We start from the raw sequence: 27,137 nt of genomic DNA on the forward strand, positions 1-27,137 counted from the left end.
AGAGGATGGTTTTGCATGCGCCTTGCTTCTGACCCCTGCCCATCGGAAAACTGCAGCTAGATTAGGATTTTCAAAAGTGCCTTTTGGTGTTTCTGAAAGTGTTTACAGTGGGGTTAGGATTTTTTAAAATATGTATATGCTTCTCTGAATTTTTTATAAATGAAATAAATTTCATGTATTTATTTTTAGGAAAAAAGGTTTAAAAGAACTTCCCACCCGAGTCCCGAGGTCTGTTTCTGGGGGCAGTGAAGGTGCTCACACGACGGGCGTGGGCTCACGGTTCAGGCTCAGGCGGTCTCAGGGCTGGTCGTGTTCCTGAGAAAAGCCCTCCGTGCAAATAGTTGGGGTGATTGTCTGCACCTGGTGTTTGCATCCAAGACAGAGCTCTGGCCTGTCCGTCCCTCTCCTGACTTCAGGGGCCTGGACTCTGGACTGTCTTAATCCCCAAATGCCTTGTGTCTTCTTGTAGCTATTTTAATACCATTGTTGCCAGAATTGGGGAGGGCGTTGCTGGTTATGGGAGAGGAGACTCCAGACCCTACTGTTCGGTTCTCTGAGTTGCACGGAGCAGCTCTCGCTGCAGGCGGACAGCCCAAGCCGCCCGTCCCTCTCCCATGGGCATAGTGAGTGTGACTCACGCAGCCCTCGGTGGCAGGCACCTGGAAGGCCTCACGCCTTGCCTTCCCTCCCTTCCTTGGGAGGGTCTTCAGATCTCAGAGCGCACTATTTTTTTTTTTTTTTTTATAATTTTTATTTATTTATTTTTTTCCTCCAAAGCCCCAGTAGATAGTTGTAGGTCGTAGTTGCACATCCCTCTAGTTGCTGTATGTGGGATGCGGCCTCAGCATGGCCGGAGAAGCTGTGCGTCAGTGCGCGCCCGGGATCCGAACCCGGGCCGCCAGTAGCGGAGCGCGCGCACTTAACCGCTAAGCCACGGGGTGGGCCCATCAGAGCGCACTTTTGTGTGTGTGTGTGTGTGTGTGTGTGAGGAAGATCAGCCCTGAGCTAACATCTGCCAATCCTCCTCTTTTTTGCTGAGGAAGATTGGCCCTGGGCTAACATCCGTGCCCATCCTCCTCCACTTTATATGGGCCGCCGCCACAGCATGGCCTGACAAGCGGTGCGTCGGTGTGCGCCTGGGATCCGAACCGGTGAACCCCGGGCCGCTGCAGCGGAGCGCGCGCACTTAACCGCTCGCGCCACCGAGCTGGCCCCTCAGAGCGAACTTTTTGATCTCAGGGTCATTGTTTTTGCCCCTGGGTTTTGCACATCTCCAAAGACACCAGGGGTTGTGTAACACTAAATTTGAAGGCAGCTAAGGTATTATCCATCTGGGGTAAAAAGCAAGGTTTTATTACAGAGTCCGTAGACCTGATATTATTTGTTTTTGTCACGATTTGAAAGTCTGGCTAAGGGAGCTGATGGCTGCTCTGTGAAACCAGTAATGAGAATGACCGCCACATCAGCGTCTGTGATGACGTGCCTGCCATTGTAGGCCATGTTACACCACTTGTCAGAGCTAATTTTAAAAGAAAAGTGTGATTCCTGGAAGTTTTGCCAGAGCTTTCTTTCTCTTCTGTCTGAGAGAATATGGATGCTCTCGGGCAGTCCCAGTGCAGCCTGCTCCAGGTGCAGGTGTGGATGGGCTCCAGTCCCAGCTCTGCAGTTAGTTTGAAGATAGAAGCAGAGCCTGAGTAGAATCTAAAAGTGGATTTAAAAGACATGATTCCTTAACTTGTAAGTACCTGGCCGAGTTCTTCCCTAAAAGCATATTTGTGTGTCTTAGTCAGTTTCCTTGGCTGTCCTGCAAGCACACCCCGCAGCTGTCAGGCCTGGGCCGCCCGGGGCTGTATTTCTGTTAGCACCCGGGCCCTTGGTCAGTATCTGGGAACAGAATAAGTAGCTCTTCTGTTTTTATTATCTTAGTGCTTGTGGTCTGTGCAGAAAAGCGGACTTCTGATAAACACAAGTAAGTATAATGTGGTTGCTAAACTGAAGTAAAACAATACAGTTAAGCCAGATGCCCTCCAGGCCAGAAATCAGTGTTGCTGTATTTCTGTTGAGGACTGTTTTGGTTATTCTATACGAAGGGGCTTTCATATTCTGATTCAGCAAGTAAAAATAACCTGTGATGGAATTAAAACCATTCTCCTTTAAAAGTAAGGACACACGCATTTCCATTGTTTGCAAGGAGTTGCTCCTTGAAGATTGTGAGTATCAAGTATGTTCAGTGAAATGCGAGCAGTTTCTGAAGCCAAATGCTTTCTCTGTCCTCCAGATGGACTTTCTGGCCGAGACCAGCCAGTGGAGTTGCTGAACCCTGCCCGCGTGAACCACATGCCCAGCACAGGTAAGTCAGCACGCGCAGTCCTGGTGGGGACGGGCTCACCCGAAGGCTCCACTTCACTGGGGGAGTATGGAGAGAAAGGGGCTGGGTTATCAGATCCAGTGAAGTCGGGTGCTCTTTTCCTGGGGCACCCGTTTTGGAAATGAAATGGGCGTTGGCTTGATGCTATTTAAGAGGCAGAGAAATGCACATCCTGTCTGTCGTGAGCTCTAGAGCTTGTGTTCTTCCCCAAAGTGCAAATTCCTTATTTGAGGTAGACCCCCAGGCCCTGATCCATACGAGAGTCTGTGGGCAAGAGTGCTGAGCTTGAGCTGGGGCCAGAAGCTCCACACTGTGGTGTGGCCAGGCTGCTAGCCAGCCAGCCACAGGACCACGGGCAGGTTGTGCTTTGTCCACGGGCCCAGGCATGTCGCTGGTCAAGTGAGTCAATGAGATTGTCTTGTAAGCACCTTTGCATTCTTTAATTAACCAAAAAGCATCAACTGTGATTATAAATCTCTCGTTCTGTGTATAATATTTCTAAATATGATGCTTTAAGCAATGTTTTCCAAAACTATGTGGCCGTGGAAACTTTTTTTTGTTTTCTGTTTCTGTAAAACACCTCACCTCCCCCCGTCTCGTGTCCTCTGGGATGTCAACTCAGAGCCTCGCGTTCCACTTGAATGAGAAGAAAACGACCCTCCTAAAGGCCTGGGGTGTAAGGGAACTAGTGTCGCAGCTCCACATGGGTTCTTAAGCCAGCATTTTCAGGGCAGCACTGCTGGACCCTTGCCTTCTCCGTGTCCTGAAGGCCTCCGTCTCTGTGGTTTTTGCTCTGCGGCACCTCCTGGACCCCAGCCTTCCCGTGGCCTGCTCTGCTCGCTCCTTCTGTGGGCAGGGCTGGCTGGGACAGGAAGGTGCGCCGACCCCTGCCTCCGCCCTGGCCCCCATCAGACCTCCCCACTGCCTCACCTTCTCGACCCCCCTTCCAGAGAAGTGGAAGCTGGAAGCAAGGCTGGAGGTATCAAAGAAGAGGTTTCTTTCTTTGCATAGTGATTCTCTGAGGTCTGCCAAGGATCGTTTCTGGCGTTTCCCCAGACACAATGCTCCGCTTGTTTCTCTGCAGTGCTCCTAGAAGGCGCTTGGTGTCCCTGGGGCTGTGCTCTGCCCCCCGCAGGGGTGCCCACAGTCTCCCTTCTCTCTCCTGTCCTCACACTTCTTCTTCACACCTCCATTCCCACCTATCAAGAGGTGGCTTTTTACCCCAGGACACTGAGGCCCGAGGAGGGGTGCTTTAAAATAGTAGATGAAGATGCTCAATTTTTTATTTTGGCCCAGGTAAAGTACACAGTGTTGATTTTCATTTTCTCTGGAGTTCATTTTGCCAGTGTTAGTTTTGCTTAAACACTGAGTCCTTGTGTAGTTGGGCATTTTAAGACAATTTCCTGGTGCTCACCCAGGTGTGAGGTGGAGGAAGAGATTTTCAGAAAGCTTGATTGGCCATGAAAAGGTGGGAAATATGTGTCGTTTCCAAGTGAACCAGAGAGAGGTGGGCTTCAAATTAATTTTCTGGATTGGGGAGCACACCCTGCCTGTTGAGACTTAATGTGGGACTCCTGGTTTAGGATAAAGACAGACCGTGGACTTCAGTTTTGGACAGAGGGGACCTGAAATCCTGGGACCCATTGACTGTGTGACCTCAGGCAAGTTGCTTAATATCTGTTTTCTTTTCTCATTTCTCAGATGGAGATAATGATGCCTTCTCTGCAGGCTTCCTTTAAAGATCAAATACATGTATCTGATTTTTAGTAGTTCCTGGATACATGTTGTCTCTTAATGTCCCACTGACTGGTCCTAAAGATAGTGTGTGATGTAGTGGTGACAGTGCCAGTCAGGGTCCCAGGACAGTCCCTATTGTCTGTTACACCCCTTCTCTTCCTCTAAGGGGAACCACCTGACTTCAGAGATGGCATATTGGGGAGGGTGCCCTCATGAAATTGAAGCTAGTCGTTTAACTTCCTCATAACCAGATTCCCATTGGTCAAAGTTGAAGGATAAGGCTGCGCTTCCTAGTGTTTTTTGCATTTTATTTTGCATCATTGGTGGTCAGTGTTTGCAGCATGATTCTAAACCGGACTAAAAGCAGTGTCTGTGAGCAGCCAGCAGAGAAAGGAGGCGCACATACACGGCAGTAGGTATAAAGCATTGCCCGTGAAGCCTGCACATTGAGATGTGCCTTAGAACCTGCTGAAGTGAAGGGCCTTCTTTCAAACTCCATTTTTGGTCATTTCAACCCACTGTAGAATACATTCTACGAAGAAATATTAATCTCAGGCTAAATAATAATTTGCAAATTAATATGAAAATTTCTTTAAAGCCATATTTTTATGATATGGAAGTAGGAAGTATGGAAGTATTTTTATGTCAATCCCAGTTGGCTGTTGCACATTTTCTAACAATTGAGTGTAATCTTAAGTACTTTTTTGACACTTGGCGGTGTGAAAATAAGCTGATATATGTATATATATATATATTTATGTATAATTTGCAGGAATTGCTCCAACATTCACCGTGGGAATTGTTCCCTGGGATGCACAGCTTCTACTCTGAGTAGGAAAAGTGTCCCACGGCCGCCTCAGCCTTGGCTTTGTCTCATTTCTTGGCCGTTCCTGGTTGTGAGTGGTGGGATACTCAGCACGATTTTTTTCTGATAATGGTGCTCTTTAAATACAGTTAGTCATTATAAAGGCTCACTTCAAATAAAAAAGCACTATTTGTACGTTTTATTTGTGTGCCATCTTAGATTGAGATTCATATAAGTAATTCATACTCATTAGAAAAGTCTGTATCGTAGAAGGAAAAAGCCAAAATGCCATTTATTTTGGATTCATTCTCAGTTCTTCACCTTCTTCACCTGCCCCCTTCACTTCTCATATGTAAATAAGCCTTTCCTTCTTTTCGTAGTTCTCTTTTTTTCTTGTTATTAAAATTTTAATTGTAAAGTAGTTGTATGATAAAAGAGAGAACGCACACAACCATTTGCCTACTACTCAGATGTAACAGATATTCTCTTACTGTTACTCAATGTTATCATCGTATTTCTTCATTTTTCGAAGAAGGGGAGTGTCACGAGGCCACACCCTTTCGCCCTTCCTAAAGGTTGGCATTTTCCTTCCCAGGTGGGGACTTGGGGCACAGACGCAGTGGCTGGGAGGGTGTGGTGGCAGGAGCTTGTGGACAGGTGACCCTCAGAGTTAGGAAGCCACATCCTCAGTTCAGAGTTAGGTGGGGAAGGATGTTGGACTTTGAGGACAGGGGAGAAGGTGAGCAATGGCCATCTGGGAGACCGAGAAAGGTCCCAGGGTCACCCCCACTTGTGCCATGTGCTTGAGTTATAGGGAGCTTGAAAAACATTGAAGTCATTCATTTCCAAATAATTGTAATTTTGTTAAAGTAGTAGACTTTTTTTCCTGAAAATGCATGTTTATTATAAAAAAGATACATTCTACTGAACACATTGGGTGTTGATTTCCAGAACTGGAAGTGAGCTTGCTTAGTGCTGGACAGTGTAGATTGTCCTCGATTGAGTGAAGGGGTTCGAGGAGAAGGCCCCAGTGTCCAAGAGCAAAGTGGAGGAGAACAGAACCTGAATAATAACAGGATGCAAATAGTAAGCACTTACTGTTAACTCAGTGGCATGCTGAGGGTTTCGGTCCATCATTGTACTTACTCATCCCAGCAACCAAGTGCCTTTGCTGCTGTTGGCACCTCCATCTTGTGCAGGAGGAACGTGAGATCCTCAGAGGCGTGGCCGCTCACCCAGGGTCACCCAGCGTATCAGTTATGGGGCAGGGACCCATTTCTGCTCTCCATGTGTGCTATCGGGAAACAGTAGCCTCAGAGAATGTCATGAACCTCTGTGCCAACAGGGGAAATGGCTGCTGATCCTCAGGATGGGGAGCTGGGCTAAAGAGAAGCATCTTCCACAGGTTCCTCAGATACAAGATGCTGCTCCGTCACCCTCTGTACGTCACCCCTATGAACATGTGCTTCTGTCAGAGCTAGGGAGCTTTCCTTTCAAAGCTCTGTAACAAAGGTGCAATTTTTAAAAGAGAAATCTGGAATCTTGAAGAAACTACAGAAACTCTAGAGAACTTGTCCAAACTAATAAAAAAAGTGAGGTTTGGCCTTAACCATGGATTCCCAAGTGTTAAAGGGTATTTGACCACTGCACTGGCAAAGGGGTTATTGAATGTCTTACCCTCTTCTTGACTTTTGGGTCAGCAACTGTTAGAGCTTGGCTGGTGCCTGAAGCTTGTGTTGCCTCCTGGGCATGTCTTGTTGTTATTGTTGTTTGGTTTGCTGAGAGGAAATGTGAAGCCAAAATAAATAGGAGAACATATGTGACCTCAGGGAAACCTTCCGGAAATCTCTCTTCATTGGCACAAGAAGCTATTAATTATCTTCCTAAAGAGATTCCTGGGTAACAAAGCCTTAGTTGTAGTACTTTCTGCTTGATACTCCTTTGTGTGTTTTTAATGTAAAGCTGGGGCTTCTGGATTTTGGAGGGAGCACGATTAAGGATTAATGGCTGCCTTTGGTGGTTCCTAAGGGTGACTCCCGCTGAAGTACCAGAGCTCTCTTTGGTTTCCTCTTCTGGTGCCCGTCTGGACTCTCTGAACCTTCCTTGTTCTCCTCAGGCAGGTGAAGGGGGGGACGTCCTCAGTGATGAGCTTGGGGCTGGCGCTCAGGCTGGGCTGCCCCCAGCTGTATTAGGGCGCACAGGCGCATGGCGGGGCGGGCAGTGCACGTCTGCCGGCCGGTGTCACTGTGTGCACCGGCATGATAGGTTGCCTGCTGTGCTTTACCTGTTCGCTTGTTCGTTTTGATTTTTGGAGAAAAATGAACTATTGACCATAAAGACATCAAAGTAAAATCCAACAGTTTGAAAAATTAGAAAAAGATTCCCATAGTTTGCTTAGTTGAGACAAACGCTGAGGATTTTTCGACTTCCCTCTGTCAAGTTTACCTGCAGGCCTGTGTGAATAGCCGGGACCTGAAGGCCAGATGTAGACGACTGCAGCCCATATGAATTCACAACCTGAGGGCGATTACAGCTTTAGCCAGGGGCCATACAGGTGTCGTGTGCATTTATGAGCTGTTGGGAGGGCCTCCGAGTTGCTTTGGGGGAGCAGGTGAATTTATAGCCAAGAGTAGTTCCGGGCCAGAAGGGCGCTGTCCTTTACCATCCTGCTGAGTCACCGCCTTGTTCCCTGGTGTGGTGCTGAGGAATCCTCAGAGTCCTCTTTCCTGTCCACGGTTGAAGATTTATTGCCACTCAGAATTTTTAAGAGGTGTTACTTTCCAAGCCCTGCCCATCTCAAACATCTCCTTCTCTAGTCTTTCCTGGTCTCCCAACTGGCCTCCCTGTGAATCTGCATGGGAGCCCTGTTTTCTCTACCTCTCCCCCGACTCGTTGTCCCCTTCTCGTCAGATTTGTGAGCTCCCATGGGCACCGCCTGTGTCTGGGAATGCTGTGGTGCCAGGAGCAGCATCCCATGTGGCACAAAGGCAGAATGTCTTTTTGTCCCATTTCTTCTCCTCCGTACTCCATTAGAGAGGGCTCCATTCCTGCCCTCCCACTTTGGGCTCTGTATTAAAAGAAGTGAGTGCAGGATCAAGACCGGGCCTGGCTGAGCTGCCGCAAGGCTTGGGAGCCCAGCAGACCTGGGGCAGTGGGTCTACCTGCCTCTGACTGGCCGCGTGGCCTCGAGCTGGTGGCTTGTCCTCTGAGCCTGGGCGGCCTCTCTGGCATCACATGGCTACTAGCCTGGCAGAAGCATTAGGTGACCAGAAGACGTGGCAGGCTTCTCAGGCACAGTGTGTGGCACACAGGAGGGGCTCAGTGACGCTCTTCACCCCTCTTCTGTTTCACCCCTCTGTGGCTTCCTGGTACCCTCTGGTCTGCAGTCCCCAGCCTGGGCTCTGCTGCTTCCTCTGGCATGACCGCCTCCCCCTCTGCCAGCCCTGAAGCCTTTGTGATGGCACCCCTAGGACTGCTGTTTAAAGTGAAACAAAACCAGCTGGGGCAGGGAAGTGTAACAGCAAAAATGCTGTGAATTGCGTTAGAATGCCTCTTGTGAGGGTTCACATCTGCCTGGGCTTTCTTTTAATGCTGTATTTTTATGAAGTTACAGACATGTCTGCTTTTTCCTACATCAAGCACCCAAACCTGCTTAATATTTAATGCTGATGTATCTGTCTTTAATGCTGAGCCTGGCGAGTCTGTCCTGGCCCACAGAGAGAGGACTCATGTTGCCATGAATCAGCTGGCAAGGCCCGGCCTCTCGCCAACAGCTGTGCAGGGGCACGAGTGGGCATGACTTCTGTCCTCAGGCTCTCAACCTGAAGTGAAGAGCTTGGCCACGCCGACCTTCAGAAACACGGGGCAGAGGCAATGCTCATGACCCATCCATCCTCCGCCTGGGACCAGGAGCTTCAGAGAGAAGAGTGACCAAGGCTGCTGCCTGGGAACAGACCTCGGCGCCCAGTCCTTCCCATCAGACACCTTTGCAAGTTACGGACAGCCCTGCCACTCCTCTCTCGAGTCTGATGAATTCACTTCCGGGTGGAATTTACAAAATAGTTCTTTAGGGGCTAAAGTTTTGGATTTTTTGCTTTTATGCCTCAGGATGGTGTTCCCTGAGAAAAGACAAGCCTTGCGCTCTCATTTCTGCTTTCTGTGACCTTAACCAGCCCCTCTCCCTTGTCAGTCCCCATGTCACGCACCGTCTTTGGCCTTAATTGTTGGTTGTAAGGGCTCCTGGGAGCTGAGTGGGTTGGGAGCCCGCAGCCTGGCTCTCGGTGTCTTAGAGTTGGGAGCCTTCGGGACTGCATGGCCGCACTGGGCATATCGGGATTCAGCGGCAGAGCACTATACTCATTACATTCTCTGGGCTTTTGATAGAACACAGCCTCTGCTGCTGTAGGTTCCGAGTGTGCAGGAGGGCGAGGGCTGGCTGGATTTGGAGAGAAAATGGCACAGCTCCCCGTTGGTTTCCATCACTCACTGCTTGGACCACTGCTTGATTTCTCTTTTCCTACTTTCTCTTTTCTTTCTTCCTTGAGTTTTCCTGTTCTTTCACTTAAACCTCACCAAACCAAGGGCTCTCAGTGATACAATTATGAATGCTAGGAAACTGGAGAGAGGGATGTGGGCATCGAGGTTTGCAGGGCTGAACATGGCAGAAACCCCCTTTCGTCTGCTGCTCAGGAGGAAGGTGTCAGATTTGCTGCCTGGATATGAGACCCAGCTGGCAGCAGGCCTCCTCCTCCTGGGGACACAGCCAGCGGGGAGCCAAGGCGACCCTGGAGTGGCAGAGGTGGGGTGCCATTTGCAGAGTGCCCTCCAGCTCTCACCCGCAGCCCCCTGCCCCTCATCTGGGGAAGGTGACCCGGCACAGTTGTGAAGTAGGTGACATTTGCCCTCTGAGTGATAATGTGGTCCACCCTCTGGCTTGTGATCCTGTGGACACTTTAGTATATGACTGTGAATTTGACTGGGCTTGGGAAACGGTTTTCCCTCAGAATCCTGAGGCGTGGTCCCCTTGTCTTCCCAAGGTTGCCTTCCATCCTGATCACCATCTGGACAGTGTGTCTGCCCTTCTCTCGGGGGACGGCACCATCTGCCTGTTTCCTTCTTGCTGTGCTGTGGGCTCCCCCAAGGTCCTCTTGTCTGTCTGTCTGGGCTCTGCCTTTTGTGGTGACAGTTTTCCTGGCCTGTCTAGTGATTCCGCTGTCTGCTCATCTTTAGGGGAGGGCACCCAGAAGCTGGGGGACCCCTAGAGGTATGGGTAGTGCCAGCAGCTGGGGGCTTCCCTGCCCTGCTCTGGTGCGTCTTCCAGGGAGTGATCAACCCTGCTAACCTCATTGTGGGCGTGTGGCCTGGGCCACCTGCCTCCTGGGGAAGAAGACCAGGCAGCTCACAAGCAGCACGCCAACTTCCACATGCTCATCCTCATCCACATGGTGCCCTCTCCCCACAGAATGAGTCTCCAGGCTTCGCTAGCTGTGTGGGGCACAGAAGGGGTCTGGGGCCCCTCTTCTCCTGGAACAGATGTTCTATCTTCTGGGTTGGGGGTCCTGGTGCTGCTAACTCCTGAGCCCTGGGGGGCTTGCTGCTGAAACCCTTCCCTTCCCTCCCTTCCCCCCCACTAAGTGTGATTCAATTTCTTGTATCTGATAAGGTGGGTACCCATTATTCACCCATGTTCTTTCTGACTTCCACAACTTTGTTCTCTCTGCTATTTGTGTTTTGTCTGCATTTGTGTCGGTGATTTTTTTTTTTTTTAAATAATCCATATACTGTTTAGTGGGATCTTGGGGAGCAGGGATAAATGCTGATGTTCAGTCTGCCATTTTTAACCAGAAATTCTCCACCTGTGCCTCTTTGCTGCCTCCCCACGGCTGGCTGGCTGAGCCCAGTTCCCGCCACCCCAACCGAGTCCGTGCTCCGCCCAGCACATCCTCGTTCCCCAGCTGTGTTCTTTCAGCCTCCCAAGTGCTTGAGGGAGGAAGATAAAGGCCATCCCTGCCCTGGGTGGGAATTGGTTTGTTCCAGTGATTTATGTTTATCACAAGCTGTTCCACCCCATTAAATTTTGTATTGTCATTGTTGCCATAGACCCGTGGAGTTATAAAGAGCTTACTGTGTGGCCTGAAGAAAGGAATAGAAACGTAAGAAAGCAAACATTTACTGGTTACAGGGCCGTCTAAGAAATGTCTCACCGGGCCCTGGTGCGCCTCAAACCTGCCGCACATCCACACGGGCCCAGAGGTGGGGAGGTCAGCAGCTGGCGGTTTCTCCATCTTACAGAAAAATGTGTGGCCATGGCGGCAGTGACCCGGAGACCCGTGTTGATACAGAAAACTATCCCTTAATATCCTCGTGGGATATTTGAATGTGATGATTAGGCGGAGGAAAGGATTTTTTTCCAACTCAGATTTTGTTTTGTTTGTGCATTACAAGTGTCACTGATGGCCAGAGGTTGTCCAGCAGGGTAGTGATGCATCGGGACACGGTTTGCGGGTGAAGTGCTCTTTGTCTTTTCCTCTCTTTCATTTCCAGCTTTGTGTCTATACTTCAGGGCCACAGAGTGGGAGGGGAGTGTATGCACAGAGTCTGTGAGCCCCTTCGATGGTGGGTGTCTGAAAGCGCATTCAGCCTGGGTCGGGGAGACGATTTTTGTTAACCGTTGTCCCCACTCTATTGTTACTGTCCCACAGAAGGCGATTGTAGTTTTTGGTGGTCACACTTGAACACCATAAGGTTTCCATCACACCAACAAGCTGCCCTCCAGGAGGAAAAAGTGCTGTCTTTTCAGAAGTCCCGATTCTGGAGCCTCAGAGAACTGCGGACTGTCCAGCTCGCCCTAGACCCCACCCAGGCCCTCTGAGTGCCCCCAGCCGGCTCCAGAGCAGCGCAGTGCAGCCGGGGTCTGACAGAGTCCCTGGGCGGTGGGCGGTGGTGGGAGCCGATGGAAAGAAGCAGAGGAGGCCTGGCCTGCTGGTTCAGTCAGGAGCCCCAGGGGAAGGGGCTGACGCTCCTTTCAGTCCCACAGTGCCTGCTGAGCACCCCATGCTGGGCAGCCTCAAGGAAGGACCACTGGAAGGGAGGCCACAGTGGCCAGGCTGTCCTCCATCTCTCCCCTGGGGCAGCCCCACCATCCCTTCCTCCCTGCACCTCCCTGCCTCCTTCCCTCCCTCCTTCCCTCTCTCTCCCTGTCTCCCTTGCTCTCCCTGTCTCCCTCCCTCCCTCCCTCCAGGAGTTTCACAGCGGCAGCTCTGGTGGTGGTAGGAGTCTAGACCCTTTGCTGCGGAATTGGGATGTACAGATCTGGTGGTGTTGGAGCAGAGGGCACTCTATCAGTCTTGTCTAGCTTTGTTTTATTATCTTTCAAAGAACCAACTTTTGCCTCTGCTGATAGCCTATTGTACATTTATTTTCTGTTTCTTTAGTTCCAGTTCTTATCTCTATTCTGTTCTTTGGGGAGGCTTATTCAGATATTCTTGTTCTAAATTCTTAGGTTGAACTTGTAGCACATTAATTCTTAGCCTTTCTTCCTTTTGATGTCAGCGTTTAAAGTTGTAGACCTCTCTCGGTGCAAATGGAGTTGCTTTTGATAACTTCTAATTTGTAGTATTTAAGTTCTAATTTGTAGTATTTAATTTGTAGCCTCTTTAGAATTTGTTTGATGGTTCTTTTTTCTTTGAAAAAATAAGATATTTAGATGTGTTTTTCATCTGAAGGTATGAAGTTTGTCAAGTAGTCTTTTTGTTATTAATTTCTAATTTACTGTACTATGGTTAGAAATTACTAAATCTTTGAATTTTGTTGAGACTTGCTTTATGGTCAATTTTTATGAATCTTCAATATGTGCTTAAAGAGTTGTATCCTCTAGTTTTGGGTGCTGGATTCTAAACATGCTCCTTCACTCAAGCTCGGTGGTGGTAAATTATGTAGAACATTAGAAAGTGTTAGAAGGTAGCGCATGCTGTGGAGGAAGAAAGCAAAAAAGGACAGGATTCTTGTGGGGGTGGGTTCTGCAATTTTAAATAAAGTGGTCAAGGAAGGCCTCATTGTTGAGACATTGGGCTCATTCATTCATTCACTCATTTATAGCGACTGGGCCTTCGAGCTGCCAGTCACTGCCCTTGGCACTTGCGATACACATGTTTATGAATAAAACAAAGATCCCTATAGTTGCGGAGCTCATGTTACACTGGGGGGAGAAGACAACCAATAAATACAGTGAGTAAGTTGTGTAGCAGGGAAGCAGAGTGGGGGTCAGGAGTGAAGAGATTCGGAATTTTACAGAAGGGGTAGTTAGGCCTGGTGGAGGTGACATGATGGAGCAAGCATCTAATGGAGAAGGAGCAGGTCAGAAGGACTTGCAGGGGCAAGAGTGGCCAGTGCAGAGCCCGAGGGGAGAGCGCTCGGGACCAGCCGGGAGGCAGGAGAGGAGAGGAGGTTGGCCGTGTGACTGGGGAACATCTGCGGTGGGCTGCTGCAGTCACAGAAGGACTTGCAGGCCATGGTAAACAGTAAGGCTTTGCCTTTGAGTGAATGAGCAGAGGAATGACAGCGCCTCCCTCGTCTGCAGAGAATGACTGTGGTGGCCACATGGGGAGGGAGGAACAGGGAGGCTGGCTCAGGCAGGGTGGAGACAGTGGGCATGGTGAAAACTGTTCAGATTCTCGAAATATTTGGAAGGAGATAGAATTTACTGAGGTTGCAGATGGGCTGTGAGGGAACAGAGTCAAGAATGACTCCAGGATTTGGGCTTTGAGCATTGGGATGGCCGAGTTGACATGAATTGAGGTGGGGAATGTGGAGGAAGCCGACCTTGGGGGGAAGATGAGGGTTGGTTTTGGACACGTAGATGGTTGAAAAGGCATGCCCCCTTAGAGCTGTTGAGTAGGCAGTGGTGAACATGAGCCCCACCCTGGGAGGGACCAAGGCTGGGGGCTTAAAATCGGGAGTCTTTGGTGAAAAGATGGTATGGAAATGGAATCTCCCAAGGGAGTGGATCTCCATGCAATGTCTGTAAAGTAGACATTAGTTATACCTTTTTTTTTTTTTTTTTTTTTTACACACAATGTTTGGTTAAAGTTAACCAGTGGATTTTCCACCAAGTCACACTTTGTGGAGTATCGCTGTTTCTCAGGAGCGTTACCTCATCCCGGATCTGTGTTTTACCGTGACAGTGAGTGTGGGTTCACGCTGTGGAAGCAGGCGCATGTGCCGCCTTAAGCAGGAGAGCTCAGCATCACAGCCCTGGGGCGCTGGTGATTACAGCAGTACTGCCATAATGATGGCAACAGGTAACCATCCCAGTGCTGCCCACCCACCCTTCACCTGAGCACTTCACGTTCCCGCCTTTAACTCTCCCTACAGGGGTGTTAAGTGGTAGCTGCAGGTTAGGAGCCTGACGCTGAGAGAGGCCAAGGCACTTTCCCAAGTTACACGTACGTTAAGTGGCTGAATTTTTAACAAGCATCCCAGGTGTTTCTTCTAGACACTGAAGTCTGAACCTAAGCCCCTTGCTCCCCCTCTCCCCCAACACACACTAAAGTCCCACATTTCCAACTGCCTGTTGCATTATCCCCCCAAGACCCACAAAGCCCTTGAAAGATGCTGCTTTCCTTGTTGGACATTTGAGGTTTCCAGAAAGCCCAGGTGGAATGCTCATTGCTGCCCAGGAGGGCGGCCCCCCATCCTCACCCCATGCTGGAAGAGGCCAGCTCACCCTGAGAAATACAGCCCTGCTCAGGCCGGCCCCTTTGCTGCCCTCTCTTCTTCTCCTTCTGCCAACTGGAAGAAACACCTTCTATTTTTAAATATTTCAACTGTTACTATTAAGTAATATTGCTTCCTACTACAGCCCAGCTGTTAGGTGAAATACAGAACCAAACGGAGGTTGCTAAGAAGGAAATTCTGAAATGCGTTCTTCTTTGTATTATGTAAACTTGACCTTCTGTAACTGAAATGGCAAGGACACTTGCAGAGGAGATTTGTGGCCTTCCTGGACCATTGGAACTATTTTTAATTTGCAGATAATGTATTTTTATCCGTTGAGTTTAGGGTAATCAAAATGGCTTTCAGAGAGTAACTTATGATTTCTGCTGGCTGGTGTGAGCACGGCCAGGCCCAGAGTGTGGGCAAGTAAGGGAGCAGGTATTCCAAGGGGTGTGGCCGGATTTGAATCCAGGTGTCCACACTTACTGGCTGAGTGACCTGGGCGTGCTGCTAACACTGCTGCAGCCCTGGTTTTCCCATCTGTGGTGTCCGGTCACCACTGGGACAGCTTTGTGGCTTGTGAGGACTAAAGGAGATAATAGAAGCAGAGCACTTGTAACAAGTGCTCAATAACAAATATTCGTTTTTTTCTTATTATTTTTATTTTGTTGCCTTTGCATTGTAACTGTGTGATCTTAGAGTTCTTGTCCAGTTAACACCTTGTTTATGAAATTATGATACAAAGCCTCAGATGGACTGCTCTGTCACTTATTTCTGGAGGTCATGTTTATCTTTAGTGGCTGCATTTGTAAATGAGACCTTAGAGCACATTTCACCACTTTTTGCACAGGGTAGGGCCTGGTTCTATTTATAGTCTCCCGGAAGTACATTTGTACACTTCTTGAAAGCCAAGTTCCTTGCATGCCAGGTTTTTATTTATGGCTCTTGCTCAATTTGAGCTTGCAAATATTTCCAAAAGACAGTTTTTCTTCTTGGGGGATACAGAACAAATTAGAAACATTAAAAGGATTTTCTAAAGAGCTTTCAGGATAGTTGTGAAATAGGGAGTGGGGAAATCTAACCCTTGCTTCATCGTTAAATCACAGAGCACAGGAGGACAGGTGGTTGTGCTCTCTCCCCATAGAACCCTAGCTGGTACAGCCAGTGCACAGGAATGTATGCACACAAGATTCTGTTAAAATAACATCAGAGTCTGGCATGAAAGCTAGGAAAAGGGAAGTGAGATGGTTAATGTGTTTCTGAACTAGATTTACTTGTGGCAAGGTGGTGTCCTCTGATACCTGAATAGGAGGGGTTGTCGGACCCCCTGAATGGCAGCCGGTGTACAGCCATGTTTGTATTTAAGTAACTTTATTTCCTGTGGAATTGGATTTGGAACACGTTTTTGAGTAAAGCTTTCTGCATTGTTGATACAGCTTATTACTCTAAAGAAAAAAGCCATTTAAGTGATCTGTTAAGAAAAGTTTTGTTTCCTCATAATAACCTCAGTAGTTTCAGCTGGTCATTTAATAGGACTTTTTGAAAAAATACGCATCAGAAAAGAATCAAACTGAGCTGTGTGGGCCGTATGAAGATGGCTCGCCACCAATGAAGACTTGGGCTGAAAATGAGGGTTTTGAATTTATCATACATTCAGGCAGTCCTTTGGAATGCTGAAATACGTGGAAATTGTTCTTCTTCGGTTTCAAGTTTTCATGTTTCCCACTCTCAGTGCACCTTGAAAGGCAGCCGGGGTGGAACCTGGTTGAAGGGTGTATGGGACGTCTCTGTTATCTTTCAGCTTCCTGTGGATCTATAATTATTTTTTAAATTTGTAACATTAATGAGAAAAATTTGTTTTTAAAAATATATGATTCTTTTCCATCTTTTATCAATTTAAAGTTAAGATATTCCATGACATTACAGAAAAAATGGATGTAAATAGATGAAACAAAATGGAGAATGTTGGTGATTGTTAAAGCTGGATTCCTGGGTGTTGGCTGCATTCCTGTCTCGTTTTGTGTATCATTGGAGATTTTCATAATGAAGGAGTTGTGTTTCTAATGCCACAGACTGGTTCCCGACAGCCTTCTTCAGCTGTGAGCTTCTCCACGTTTCTCCCTTCCCGTCATAAGCATAGCACACTGTAGGTTTTTCAGTTCTGCGAATTTTCTGTTTCCTGAATCAGTAACTCCTTTAATTTCTTTGATCTTTATTATCTCCTTCCTCTTTTTCCTTGAACACCATATGGTTTAATTTTTTAGTTCTTTTTCTAACTTTTTAAATCCCATGCTTAATTTATTTGTTTGGACTCCTTTTTACAATTACCTAGGCATAAGATTATGAATTACTCTCTGAGCTCAACTTTAGGCAGTTGCTAAAATTTTTTATATGTGATGTGTTCATTATTTTATAAACTTTCTTCATTTTTACTTTGGATTTGAAGTATTTAAGAGACAAGTGTTCAGTTTTCCTATAGCTGGATTTTTGCTTTTCTACTGGTTTTATTAATTTCTAGTTCTGTTGCAGTGTGCTCGGGGGTGATGGTCTGTACTTTGTGTATTTGCGTGTGTATTTGGAAGTCTTCTGTGTTCTTTACGTGGCACTGATTTTTATAAATGTTCCGTGAGGGCTTGAAAAGAAATCATAAATTCTTTCATGATCCAGAGTTTGAAGCATATCTTAGCTGAAGTATTAATTATATTATTCCAGCCCTCTGCGTGCTCGTGTTTTGTGTAGTTGGTGTCATAAGTGAACAAGAGCAAGTTCGGATCTGCTGCTAACACTGTTTCTGCCGTCTCTTCTTGTTTTTCTGCATCCTCTGTGTCCTGTCTTTTACTAGAAGGCACCCCTCTCCAGGACAATCAGATTCTCGTGGTAAATTGTGCACCTCACACCTGTGAAATGGGCCTGTCTCTTCTTCACCATTCTTTGGATTTACTCTTTGTGATACGGATATTTTGACCTCAGATTTCTTTTTGTTACTATTTGCCCATTGTGGCCTTTTTTCCATTCAATTTGAGCCTTTTAGCTCTAGAGGATCCTGTGTAGATGATATATTGTTCAGTTTTTTTTTTTTTTTTACCCAATTTGGTGATTTTTGTGTGAATATATCCCATTTACATTTGGTGACACAATGGATGTATTTGGTTCTAAGTTTTTCACCCAGTTTTATCTTCTACTTTCTGTATTACCTGCTTCTGTTTTTTGGCTTCTTGTTCATAGGCCTTCTGGCTTTTTCTCTGGTTTAGTTTTGTGTGGTTGTGTTGTCCTTCTGGTCATTTAGAAGGCTGCACCTTCTTTTTAAATCTTATTATGGGACCATTTATAGGTTCATGTATTTAGCTAAACGGCTGTTTCTGGATATGGCAACTTTAGACAGGATTTGTTGAATCCTGAGAGAGATTTGATCATTAGTACACTATGCTTTCTCTTTTACACTTTCTGATTTTGTTACTTATAGTGTTATTTTTAGTTCTGGTGAGTCTCTTTATAATGTATAAATATTACCTACACTACCATTTATTGATTGGTTAACCTTAAAATAGCCGGCTCTGGTGGTCTAGTGGTTAAGATCCGGTGCTCTCCCTGCCATAGCCCGAGTTCGTTTCCCAGTCAGGGAACCACACCACCTGTCTGTCACTTGTCACACTGTGGGGGCTGCATGTTGCTGTGATGCTGAAAGCTATGCCAGTGGGATTTCAAATACCACCAGGGTCACCATGGTGGACAGGTTTCAGCAGAGCTTCTATACTAAGACAAACTAGGAAGAAGGACCTGGCCACTCGCTTCCGAAAAAATTGCCCATGAAAACTCTGTTAATAGCAGCGGAGCATTGTCTGACATAGCACCGGAAGGTAAGAGGATGGCGCAAAAAGACTGGGCAGGATTCTGCTCTGCTGTTCACAGGGTGGCTAGGAGTCAGAATCGTCTCAATGGCACTGACAACAGCAAACCTTAAAATGGTATTGGTTTATCACTAAGAAAGGTGAGAAAAAGACTACATTAAGTTTCTTCCCCCACATCTTGGTTTATTACCCTTTCCTTTTAAAATGCAAAGAATTTTAAGTTAACTCAAGGTTTCCAAAAGTTGCGTCAATTTGATCATCACTGAGGGGAGTAGATGCCAGCTCTGGAACCCCTCGTCCTGCCGTGCTGCGCTCAGGCTCTGCCTCGGCTGTCAGGGCCCCCTGCGGAGCCATGTGGAGGGCATCCCCAACCCCAGGCCCAGTGACCTTGGCTGCGGCTGCGGCTTGGGCTCTGCCACTGCCTTGGATCCTACGTACAATGTCTGGTGGTTGCCCTCAAGTCCTTGGGGTGGCCAAGGGGGTTCCATTTTCATAAGAGAGCTTTTAGTGAACTACCCTTGGGGGTTATATACTGAGGGGGGGGTGGGGGGGCGAGAATGGCATGAAATGGAATACTTGTTTAAACTATCTTTAGCTACTTCTGTTCTGCTAAACCAGGGGTTGTTGCGTTTAGAAGTTGTTGAGTTTATGAGGTGCCCAGAAAGGCCCTCCTTCATGTGCAGGTTCTGCATCTGCTGAGAAGACACCGAGTAAGGCGGATGGAGCAGAGTGTCACCTTTCTTACCAGGAGCACTGAGATTAGACGCTGTGGCTCCTCTGTGAGCAGTGCTGTCCGAATGCTGAGCCCCCGTGTTGGACAGTCGCCTGCAGGGTGTAGTGCTGGATCCCCGCAGGTTGCCCTCTGGAGTGGGGGCCACAGTGGTGCAGCGGTCCCTGACCAGGTCCCCCGGGGGAGCAAGTCACCCCTGGGAGGAATGCGTTTAAGGGCAGAATGAGGGCAGGTGTCACGCTGGTAGAGCTTCACCCCATGAAGGAGACCTTCAGACACTGCGTTTCCTAAGGGCATTGCGTTCTAGGAGAAACCTGAGTGCTCACGCTGTGAACCCCCAGCACAACATAAAATGTAAAAACCAGCTTAAACAAGCCGTCACTTCTTCAGAAGGTTCTGATTATGAATGGTCCAGGGCACAGCAGGCGTGGGCGACAGGGCACCTCGTCCACCGTGACCTGGTGGCGGCTCTCTCCAGGCACCCGTGATGAGCAGGTGGACATGGTTGGCAAATGACAGTGTCATTAAAGTGTCGCTGTCCTCATCAGTCCTGTTTATTCTAAGGGCATACAATTAAAATATAATCTTTTAGAGCCAATGTTTTTTGGAAACTTTTTCCTTTTATTTTTTTCTCTAGGAACATGAATGAGAACATTCCATTTTTGCCCTTGAATGGAATTCTCAGTATATATATTACATATTTATGTATATATGTGTGTGTATATGTATATGAACATATATATGTAAACATATATGTGTATTTTTACATTCAGTGATGTGGAAAATATTCACAGTGATTACTAGGGGAAAAAGTGTGCATTATATGGTCCTAACTAAAATGTATAAACTATATAAAATTTAAGCATATGTATATATATTTAAGAGTTTATATATTTGACCTTTTTAACAATTAGGATTTAATGTGTTAAAATATATTTTAAAAAGAATTTGGGTGCATGATATGGATACAACATAACTTTTATGAGTTGAGTCAAAGGCAGAAATACTTATGAAGGGATTTTAATGCACATTCCCAATTGCCTTCCAGAGAGGCTGCTCCTTTCTTGTTTATTCACAGTGAGTTCTGGTGAACCAAGAGTTGTAGACTCTTTGGCTGTCTGTGCTGAGCTGGGACAACTTGGCACATTTTCTAAAAAATCATTGAATTGTACACTTGAAAAGGGTGAAATGTTAAACATGACTCAGTGAAGTCGTTAAATTAAATATGTGCAGACCTGCCTGCTTCTCACTGCCTCCACCATTGTGATGGTGGTCCACACCACCACGCCTCTCCCTGGACCATGCAGGTGCCTCCCCACCTGTCTTTTGCTTCTGTCCTGGCCTCCCAGTCTGATCTCAACCTAGAGCCAGAGTGTAGTTGACAGAATAATGGAACCCCAAAATGTCCATGCTCTAATTCAGAATCTGTGGCTATGTGACCTTATATGGCAAAAGGGACTTTGCAGATGTGATTAAGGATCTTGAGATGGGAGATCATCCTGGATTATCTGAGTGGGCCCAGTGGGATCACAAGTGTCCTTATAGTGGGGAGGCAGGGGGCTCAGAATCAGAGAAGGAGATGTGAGGACAGAAGCAGAGGTCAGGCAGATGTGATTGCAGGCTTTGAAGGCAGGAGGGGCCAGGAGCCAAGGATGCAGGCTCCTCTAGAAGCTGGAGAAGGCCAGGAACAGATTCTCCTCTGGAGCCTCCAGAAGGAACCAGTCCTGCTGATGCCTTGATTTTAGCTCCCTACAACCTATTCTGGACTTCTGGCCCTGGAACTATAGGATAAGTGTGTGTCATTTTAAGCCACTCAGTTTGTAGGAACTTGTTACATCGGCAGCCACAGGAAACTAGTGCACAGGATGGCCTTGTTAACTCTTACTACGTTGGGCCTGGTTCAGCTTTTCTTCTTCCTATCAGTGTGATCTCAGGCAGGTTTCTCTGCTTCTCTGTGCCTCAGTTTTCCATATCTGTCAAATGGAGATTCACAGGCGGTTAGTAGCATCTACTTGTCCTACTTGCCGCTTGGCTCATCTAATTATCTCCTTTGTTGTCACCTCCCCATGAGGCTGTGTGCTCCACGGTGGGCAAGGCTTGTTCTTTGTATTCACTGCAGACGCTGGAGAGGCTCTGGGAGGAGGCCCAGCCCTGTCCATGTCAGCCAGCACTTGTGTAGTGTTTTCATCTCAGTGCGTGTGCGCCTGAGGGCTGTCCCAGCATGGTCTCCTAGTGTAAGCACACCTGATATTTTGTCGCTGGAGCTGGGAAAAATGGCTCAGGCCCCTTTCCAAGCTGAAGAAACCAGACTTCGTGTGAATATGTGGACCCAAGCTGGTTGGAATAGAAGATTGACGGGTCTGCAGCAGGTGGATGGATGGATGTGGTTGCAGTGGCAGGCTTGCTGGAAGGTGAACTCTAGGGTGTGGGCACTTTCTCCTGGAGGGCGAGGCCCTTGAGTGAGGGTTGAGTTTCAGTAGCGGTCTTCAGAGTGCAGGAGTGGGTGCTCATTCTCATGCTGCACTCTCTCACATTTGCACCTGGCAGTGCGATTGGCTTACAGTGATTTGGTTTGGTTTGGGTTGGGTTGGGTTGATATGAATGAGTTCCTTTTACCCTCCCACTGAGGAAGAGTCTGCAGCAGTGTGGCCAAGCGAGCAGCATCCCCCTGTGCCACTGTGGCCCCTTAGGTCCCCCCTTGCCCGGCCCGGCTTTGCAGGAAGTTCTCATGCGGTCATGGACTGTGAACAGTGTCCAGCCCTCCCTTTTCCTCCTCACGCTGCCATCTCCGTGTTCTGGCATGGTTCTGGGTTCAGTGGGGGCCCTAGAAAGCAACAGAGACCCCAGGCCTCCTCCCCACCCTTGCGTGTTGGGGGTGAGTGAGGGCCAGACAGTAAGCTGGTGAAGGCTGTGCAGAGAGCACCCGTTTGGTCTGCCCTTCTGCTTTTCACACTGGAAGCTGTCCTCAGTGTCTGCCCAGGACGTGTTGACTCGTCGTCTCTCCGGCCAGCTGATGGGCGGGAGCCTGGTCATTCCTAGAGGTCCCAGATGCCATGACCTGTGGTCCTTTTCTCTCTGCACAGTCCCTTACCAGAGAGCCCCTGCGCAGCTCCTTCCTGGGATACAGGCCTCACTCCCACGGTCCTTACCCCATAGTGCATCAGCTTTTGCTGCCCCAGCACCGTTTCTGCTCTGCTCTGCCAGCCACTCACCAGCTTCTAGAATTCTATGGCTGTTGTCTCCTTGCATGATTGGATTTTTGGGACAGATTTATGTCTTCTTGTTACTGCTCTTAGAGTGGAGTTTTTGGAGGCAGTGGGGTGAGCACCATCAGCCTGTGTTCTTTACAATGAACAGTTGTTTAAATGTCAAGAATGAACCCCCCTCGGCTCAGCCAGAAGGCGGTTGGGTATAGAGACCTCTTACGCTTGTACTTTCACAATTTATGTCAAAGACTAATTGGACTCCTAATAATACTCCAGAAATTTGAAACATTGTGGTTCACAATCACTTTTATCCATTTCTTTTTACTTTATTTTTTTTTGCTGAGGAAGATCTGCCCTGAGCTAACATCTGTTGCCAATCTTCCTCTTTTTTTGCTTGAGGAAGATTAGCCCTGACCTAACATCTGTGCCAGTCTTCCTCCACTTTATATGTGGGTCGCCGCCACAGCATGGCTGATGTGTGGTGTAGGTCTGCACTGGGGATCTGAACCTGCGAACCCGATCCGCCGAAGTGGAGCACACTGAATTGAACCACTACGCCACAGGGCCGGCCCCCATTCCTTCTTGAAAACACTTGTCAACTGGGCTTCAAAATTAAACTCTTTGTGAAACAAACAAAAACCTGCCCTCCCCACATCTTCATTGATCACTTTAGGAACTTTTAGAAGTCTTTCAGAACATTTTTCATTTGTAAAGGAGATTCATTTAAAATGACCCTACACTCAGTGAGATGATCTTTATGAAACATTAGGCCAAGGGGAATGGACTGTGTTTTATCTTCTAACTGCCGTGTGGACTCGGTGCACGCAGAGCCCTCAGCCCCTCCCCACGAGGCCCACCGTGATGCACGTTGCCACTGCCTTCTGTTTGTTTGTTTTTGGGGTTTTTGTTTACTTGTTTTTAAAGAAAAGGCATGAGGGGCTGTACGAGCCCTCGAAGATATTTTAAGAGGCTGGATTCCGGGGAATGCGTCAGGTGGCTTACGAGAGAATGTCTGAGGCTCAGTAAACGCAAAGTGGGAGAAGTCCCGCGTGGGATTTAAAGCTGCTTTTGCAGCTCTAGCTGTTGAATGATTGGGGATGGAGCCCACAGGCCTTCCTTCAGACAAAGCCTGGGAGCAGTGTCTCTCATAGTCGGCTGGGGACCGCATCATTCAAGTTAAGCAAGTAACTTGAAAATGGCGTTTTCAAATGCAGGTGTCACTGAAGTTTCTTTTATGTGAAGGTAAAACTCTGTACTATTGATTTCTTCATCCTCACTTAACACCCAGTCAGGGTGATTGTAGGGGCCTTTGGACCAAACCCGGGCATCGTCACTATTGGGACTTTCAGCCCTCTGGGAGGAGCAGCAAGGCTGGTCCTTGGGGAGGACAGAGGGTTCCTTAATTGTTTCCAGCCTTCTGGAAGCTGGATTTTATACTTGTTAGTGATTATGTATTGTGAGGGCACAAATTCTGTGTTTACACCATTAAAAAAAATAAGATGGAAGAAACTATATTTCCTTCTGTCAGAAATTGTCATTTAAAGTTAATTTTGGATAGGTCAATTTAAAATGTAATTTAAATCACTTTTTTGTGAGCAAGTGGTTTTAGGGGATTAAAGCTACATGATGTCATTGTGCAATAGTGCTTATAATTAATTCCCAAGTGCGTAGCATTTAAGATTTCTTCATCTCACCTTTTAAGGGATGTCCAAATAGGTCTTAAAAAGCCAATGTCTGCCCCTTTTTTGACGACATATTTAAATATAAATGACCCCTCAGTACTGTGGAGTGTGATTTAAGGCCTGCGTGATGGGGCTCCTACAGGAAATGCTCTTTATGACCAGGCAGGTAGAGGAAGGTTGTTCATCCCTCCGAGGTGCCCTGGGTGAAGGAAGGGTGGTTTCCACTGGGAAGTTCTAGCACCCTCACCCCAGCCTCCCTCCAGGTGTGAACCCAGTGATGATCGTTGTGTAAATGCTGTTCTTGTACATGCCGAATGCACTCTGTTCCTGAGAAGTCAGGAAGGTAGAATTTTGAACTATCATTCTGTCCTTTATTATCAGAGGACCCAAATGAGCCATGTTTGCTGAAAAGTGGAGCAAGGCATTTCCCTGGGCTGATTTCAGGGGGGCTGGTCTCCCCAGGGGGGCATGGGCCCTTTTGCTCACAGGCCTAGTCATGAATGCAGCTTGCTCACCATTCACATAAACCCCCGTTCTCAATTGTTTGTTTGTCGTTGACTTGCTTTCTTTTACAAACTAGTTTTGCCGTAGATGGAAGCTTCCTCTTCCTCAAACAGCGTGCTGCTTAGTTTTACTCTTTTGAGCTTTTTAAAAGTGGTATTGTACCAAATGTCTTCTGCAGCTTGCCTTTTTTTACTCAGTATTGTTTCTCGTATTCATTCAGATCGTTCTGTGTAGCTGTAACTCGTCCTGTTTCGCTGCTGAAGACACTGACACATTCTGAACATCCCACAGTGTATCTGTTGGTGGCTGTTTCCAGTTAATCCTGCTGTACTGAATGTTCTCACACATTCTCCCTGTGCACATGTGCAGGAAGTTTTCAGGTCTGGATATGCCTGGGAGTGGAATTGCTGAGTCGTAGAACCAAGGTTCAGCTTCATAAGAGAAAGCTGGTGGTTTTCCCAAAGGTCCATTCTCATTTACTGCTGACTGCCCCGTGCCCGCTGCCTGTAGCCTCTCCAACCCTTGGTAACCTCACAATGCGTGAGTGTAAACCAGGACCTCATGGGGGTCTGATGGACTTTCCTGATTACTAATATGGTCCAGCATTTTAGCCCATTTTTTTCCTGCCATTCAGAGCCTTCTTCTCTGAAAAGCCTATTTATATCTCTTGCCATTTTTTTTTTGGTCTTTTTTGTACTGATTTATAGGAGTTACTTATATATTATAGGTACAAGTCCTTTGTCAAGTACTTTGTCAGTTATATATAATGTTGACCATCTTCTCCAGGACTCAGTCTTTCACTTTTAAGCAATGTGTAATGAGCAGAAGTACTTAATGTAAATGTAGTCAAACTGGACGGTTGTGTCTTTTGTGGTAATCATTCTTTGCATCTTGAGTTTTTCTTTCCAAGGTCTCGAGCATATTTTCCAATAGCATCTTCTACAAGTTTTTAAATTTTGCCTTTCACATTTGAGTCTTCATGTGGGTGGAACTAATTTTGGCCTATGGTGTGAATAGGGATGAATTCCATCTTCCTTCCATAAGAGTAAACATTACTCTACCGTTTCCATAGTTACCTGCAGAGGACGCCTTACTGCCTTCTTCAGGAGCCTTGACTGCTCTTGGGTTTATTCTCCCATGTAGTTTGAGAATCAGCTTGTCAAGTTCATGAAATGCTCTGCATTGGGTCTGTAGAGCAGTTTGAGGAGAGCCGATACCTTTATCATGGTAATTCTTCTTGTGCTTGAATATGGTCTGTCTCCATTTATTTCAGTCACTTGAAATATCTGTCAACAGTCTTTTATAACTTTTATCCGTAAAGGTCTCTCTTATCTTGCGTTAGATTTAATTTTTGGTACTTTTTTTTTTTTAATGTTAGGTTTTCTACTTGTTGTGTTATAGTGAAACTCAGTTAGTTTTTTTATATTGCCCTTGTTAAATGTCCTCTAGTTCTATTATCTTCTCTGTAATTCTTTTTTTTTGATGGAGGGAATTCTGTATTGGCAATCACAGAGTTTGTGAATCGTGGCTGTTTTTTCTTCCCTTTTTGCCCCATCAGCTGGCTCCTCTGGGATGGTATTGGCTAGAATCTCGTCTTGTTCAAGGTTCACCATTAAAAGCAATATTTGCTGTGGCTTTTTTATAGATACCCTTTTTCAGGTTAAAGAAATTCTCTTTTGTTCCTAGTTTACTAAGAGCTTTTGTAATGAATAGTTGTTGGATTTTATAATATGCTTGTTTTCGTTATTAATGTAGTGAATTACATTTATGGATGTTCTATATAGATCTTGCACTTCTCATTGTAAAATACCACTTATTTTGGTCTGTTATCTTTTTTATAGACTGCGAGATTAAGCCTGCTAATAATTCATTTGGGAGTTTTGTGGCTGTATTCATGAGCGGGACTGTAATTTTTCTTTTTATGCTGTCTTTGTCTGGTTTTGGTAACAAAGTTTTATATTAGCCTCGTAGAATGAGCTCAGAGGTGCTCTTTATTCTTCTCTTCTCTATAAGGTTTTGTTTAAAATTGCGTGATCAGCTAGTTGAAAGTTCGATAATACTGTCTCTAAAATCTTTGTGGGAAGATTGGAAAGCATTGAATCAATTTAGTTTCTGATTACAAGGTTTCTGTTTTCTATTTGTTGTCAACTTTGGAAAGTTATATTTTTCTAGAAATGTGTCTATTTTATGTGGGCATTAAAATTGATTGGCCTAAAGTTGTTCATTGTGTTTTCTTGTATTTTCAATTTCTGCCATATCTCGTTAGGTGACCTCTTTAATTCCTAATATTTTAAATTTGTGCTTGTCTCTCATTTTCTAAATCACTCTCACCAGAACGTTGTCTATTTTATTGGTCTTTTCAAAGAACAAATTCTTTATTGCATTGGTATGTATGAATGTTTGGAATGAATATTTTCCATTTCATTTGTATATTTATTATCTCCTTCCACCTGTTTTCCTCGGATTTCTTCTAATGTTTTTCTAACTTCTTTTCTTTGTGTGTGTGAGGTAGATCAGCCCTGAGCTAACATCCGTGCTAATCC

The 27,137-nt window shown here is 46.6% G+C and overlaps 1 protein-coding gene across 5 annotated transcripts in view; it reads left to right on the forward strand.

The window, feature by feature from the left end:
* HDAC4 (histone deacetylase 4) overlaps nt 1–27,137 on the forward strand; it is a 339,331-nt gene that overhangs the window by 156,930 nt on the left and 155,264 nt on the right. For all 5 annotated transcript variants that reach the window (XM_087424602.1, XM_087424600.1, XM_087424599.1 and 2 more), the window contains exon 3: nt 2,279–2,350. In XM_087424602.1, coding sequence (XP_087280728.1) covers nt 2,279–2,350 — 72 coding nt within the window. The remainder of the gene's footprint in view (nt 1–2,278; nt 2,351–27,137) is intronic.

The sequence above is a fragment of the Ceratotherium simum genome, chromosome 37 (assembly GCF_057802395.1).
Source record: "Ceratotherium simum simum isolate JZ-2026a chromosome 37, ASM5780239v1, whole genome shotgun sequence".
Lineage (NCBI taxonomy): Eukaryota > Metazoa > Chordata > Mammalia > Perissodactyla > Rhinocerotidae > Ceratotherium > Ceratotherium simum.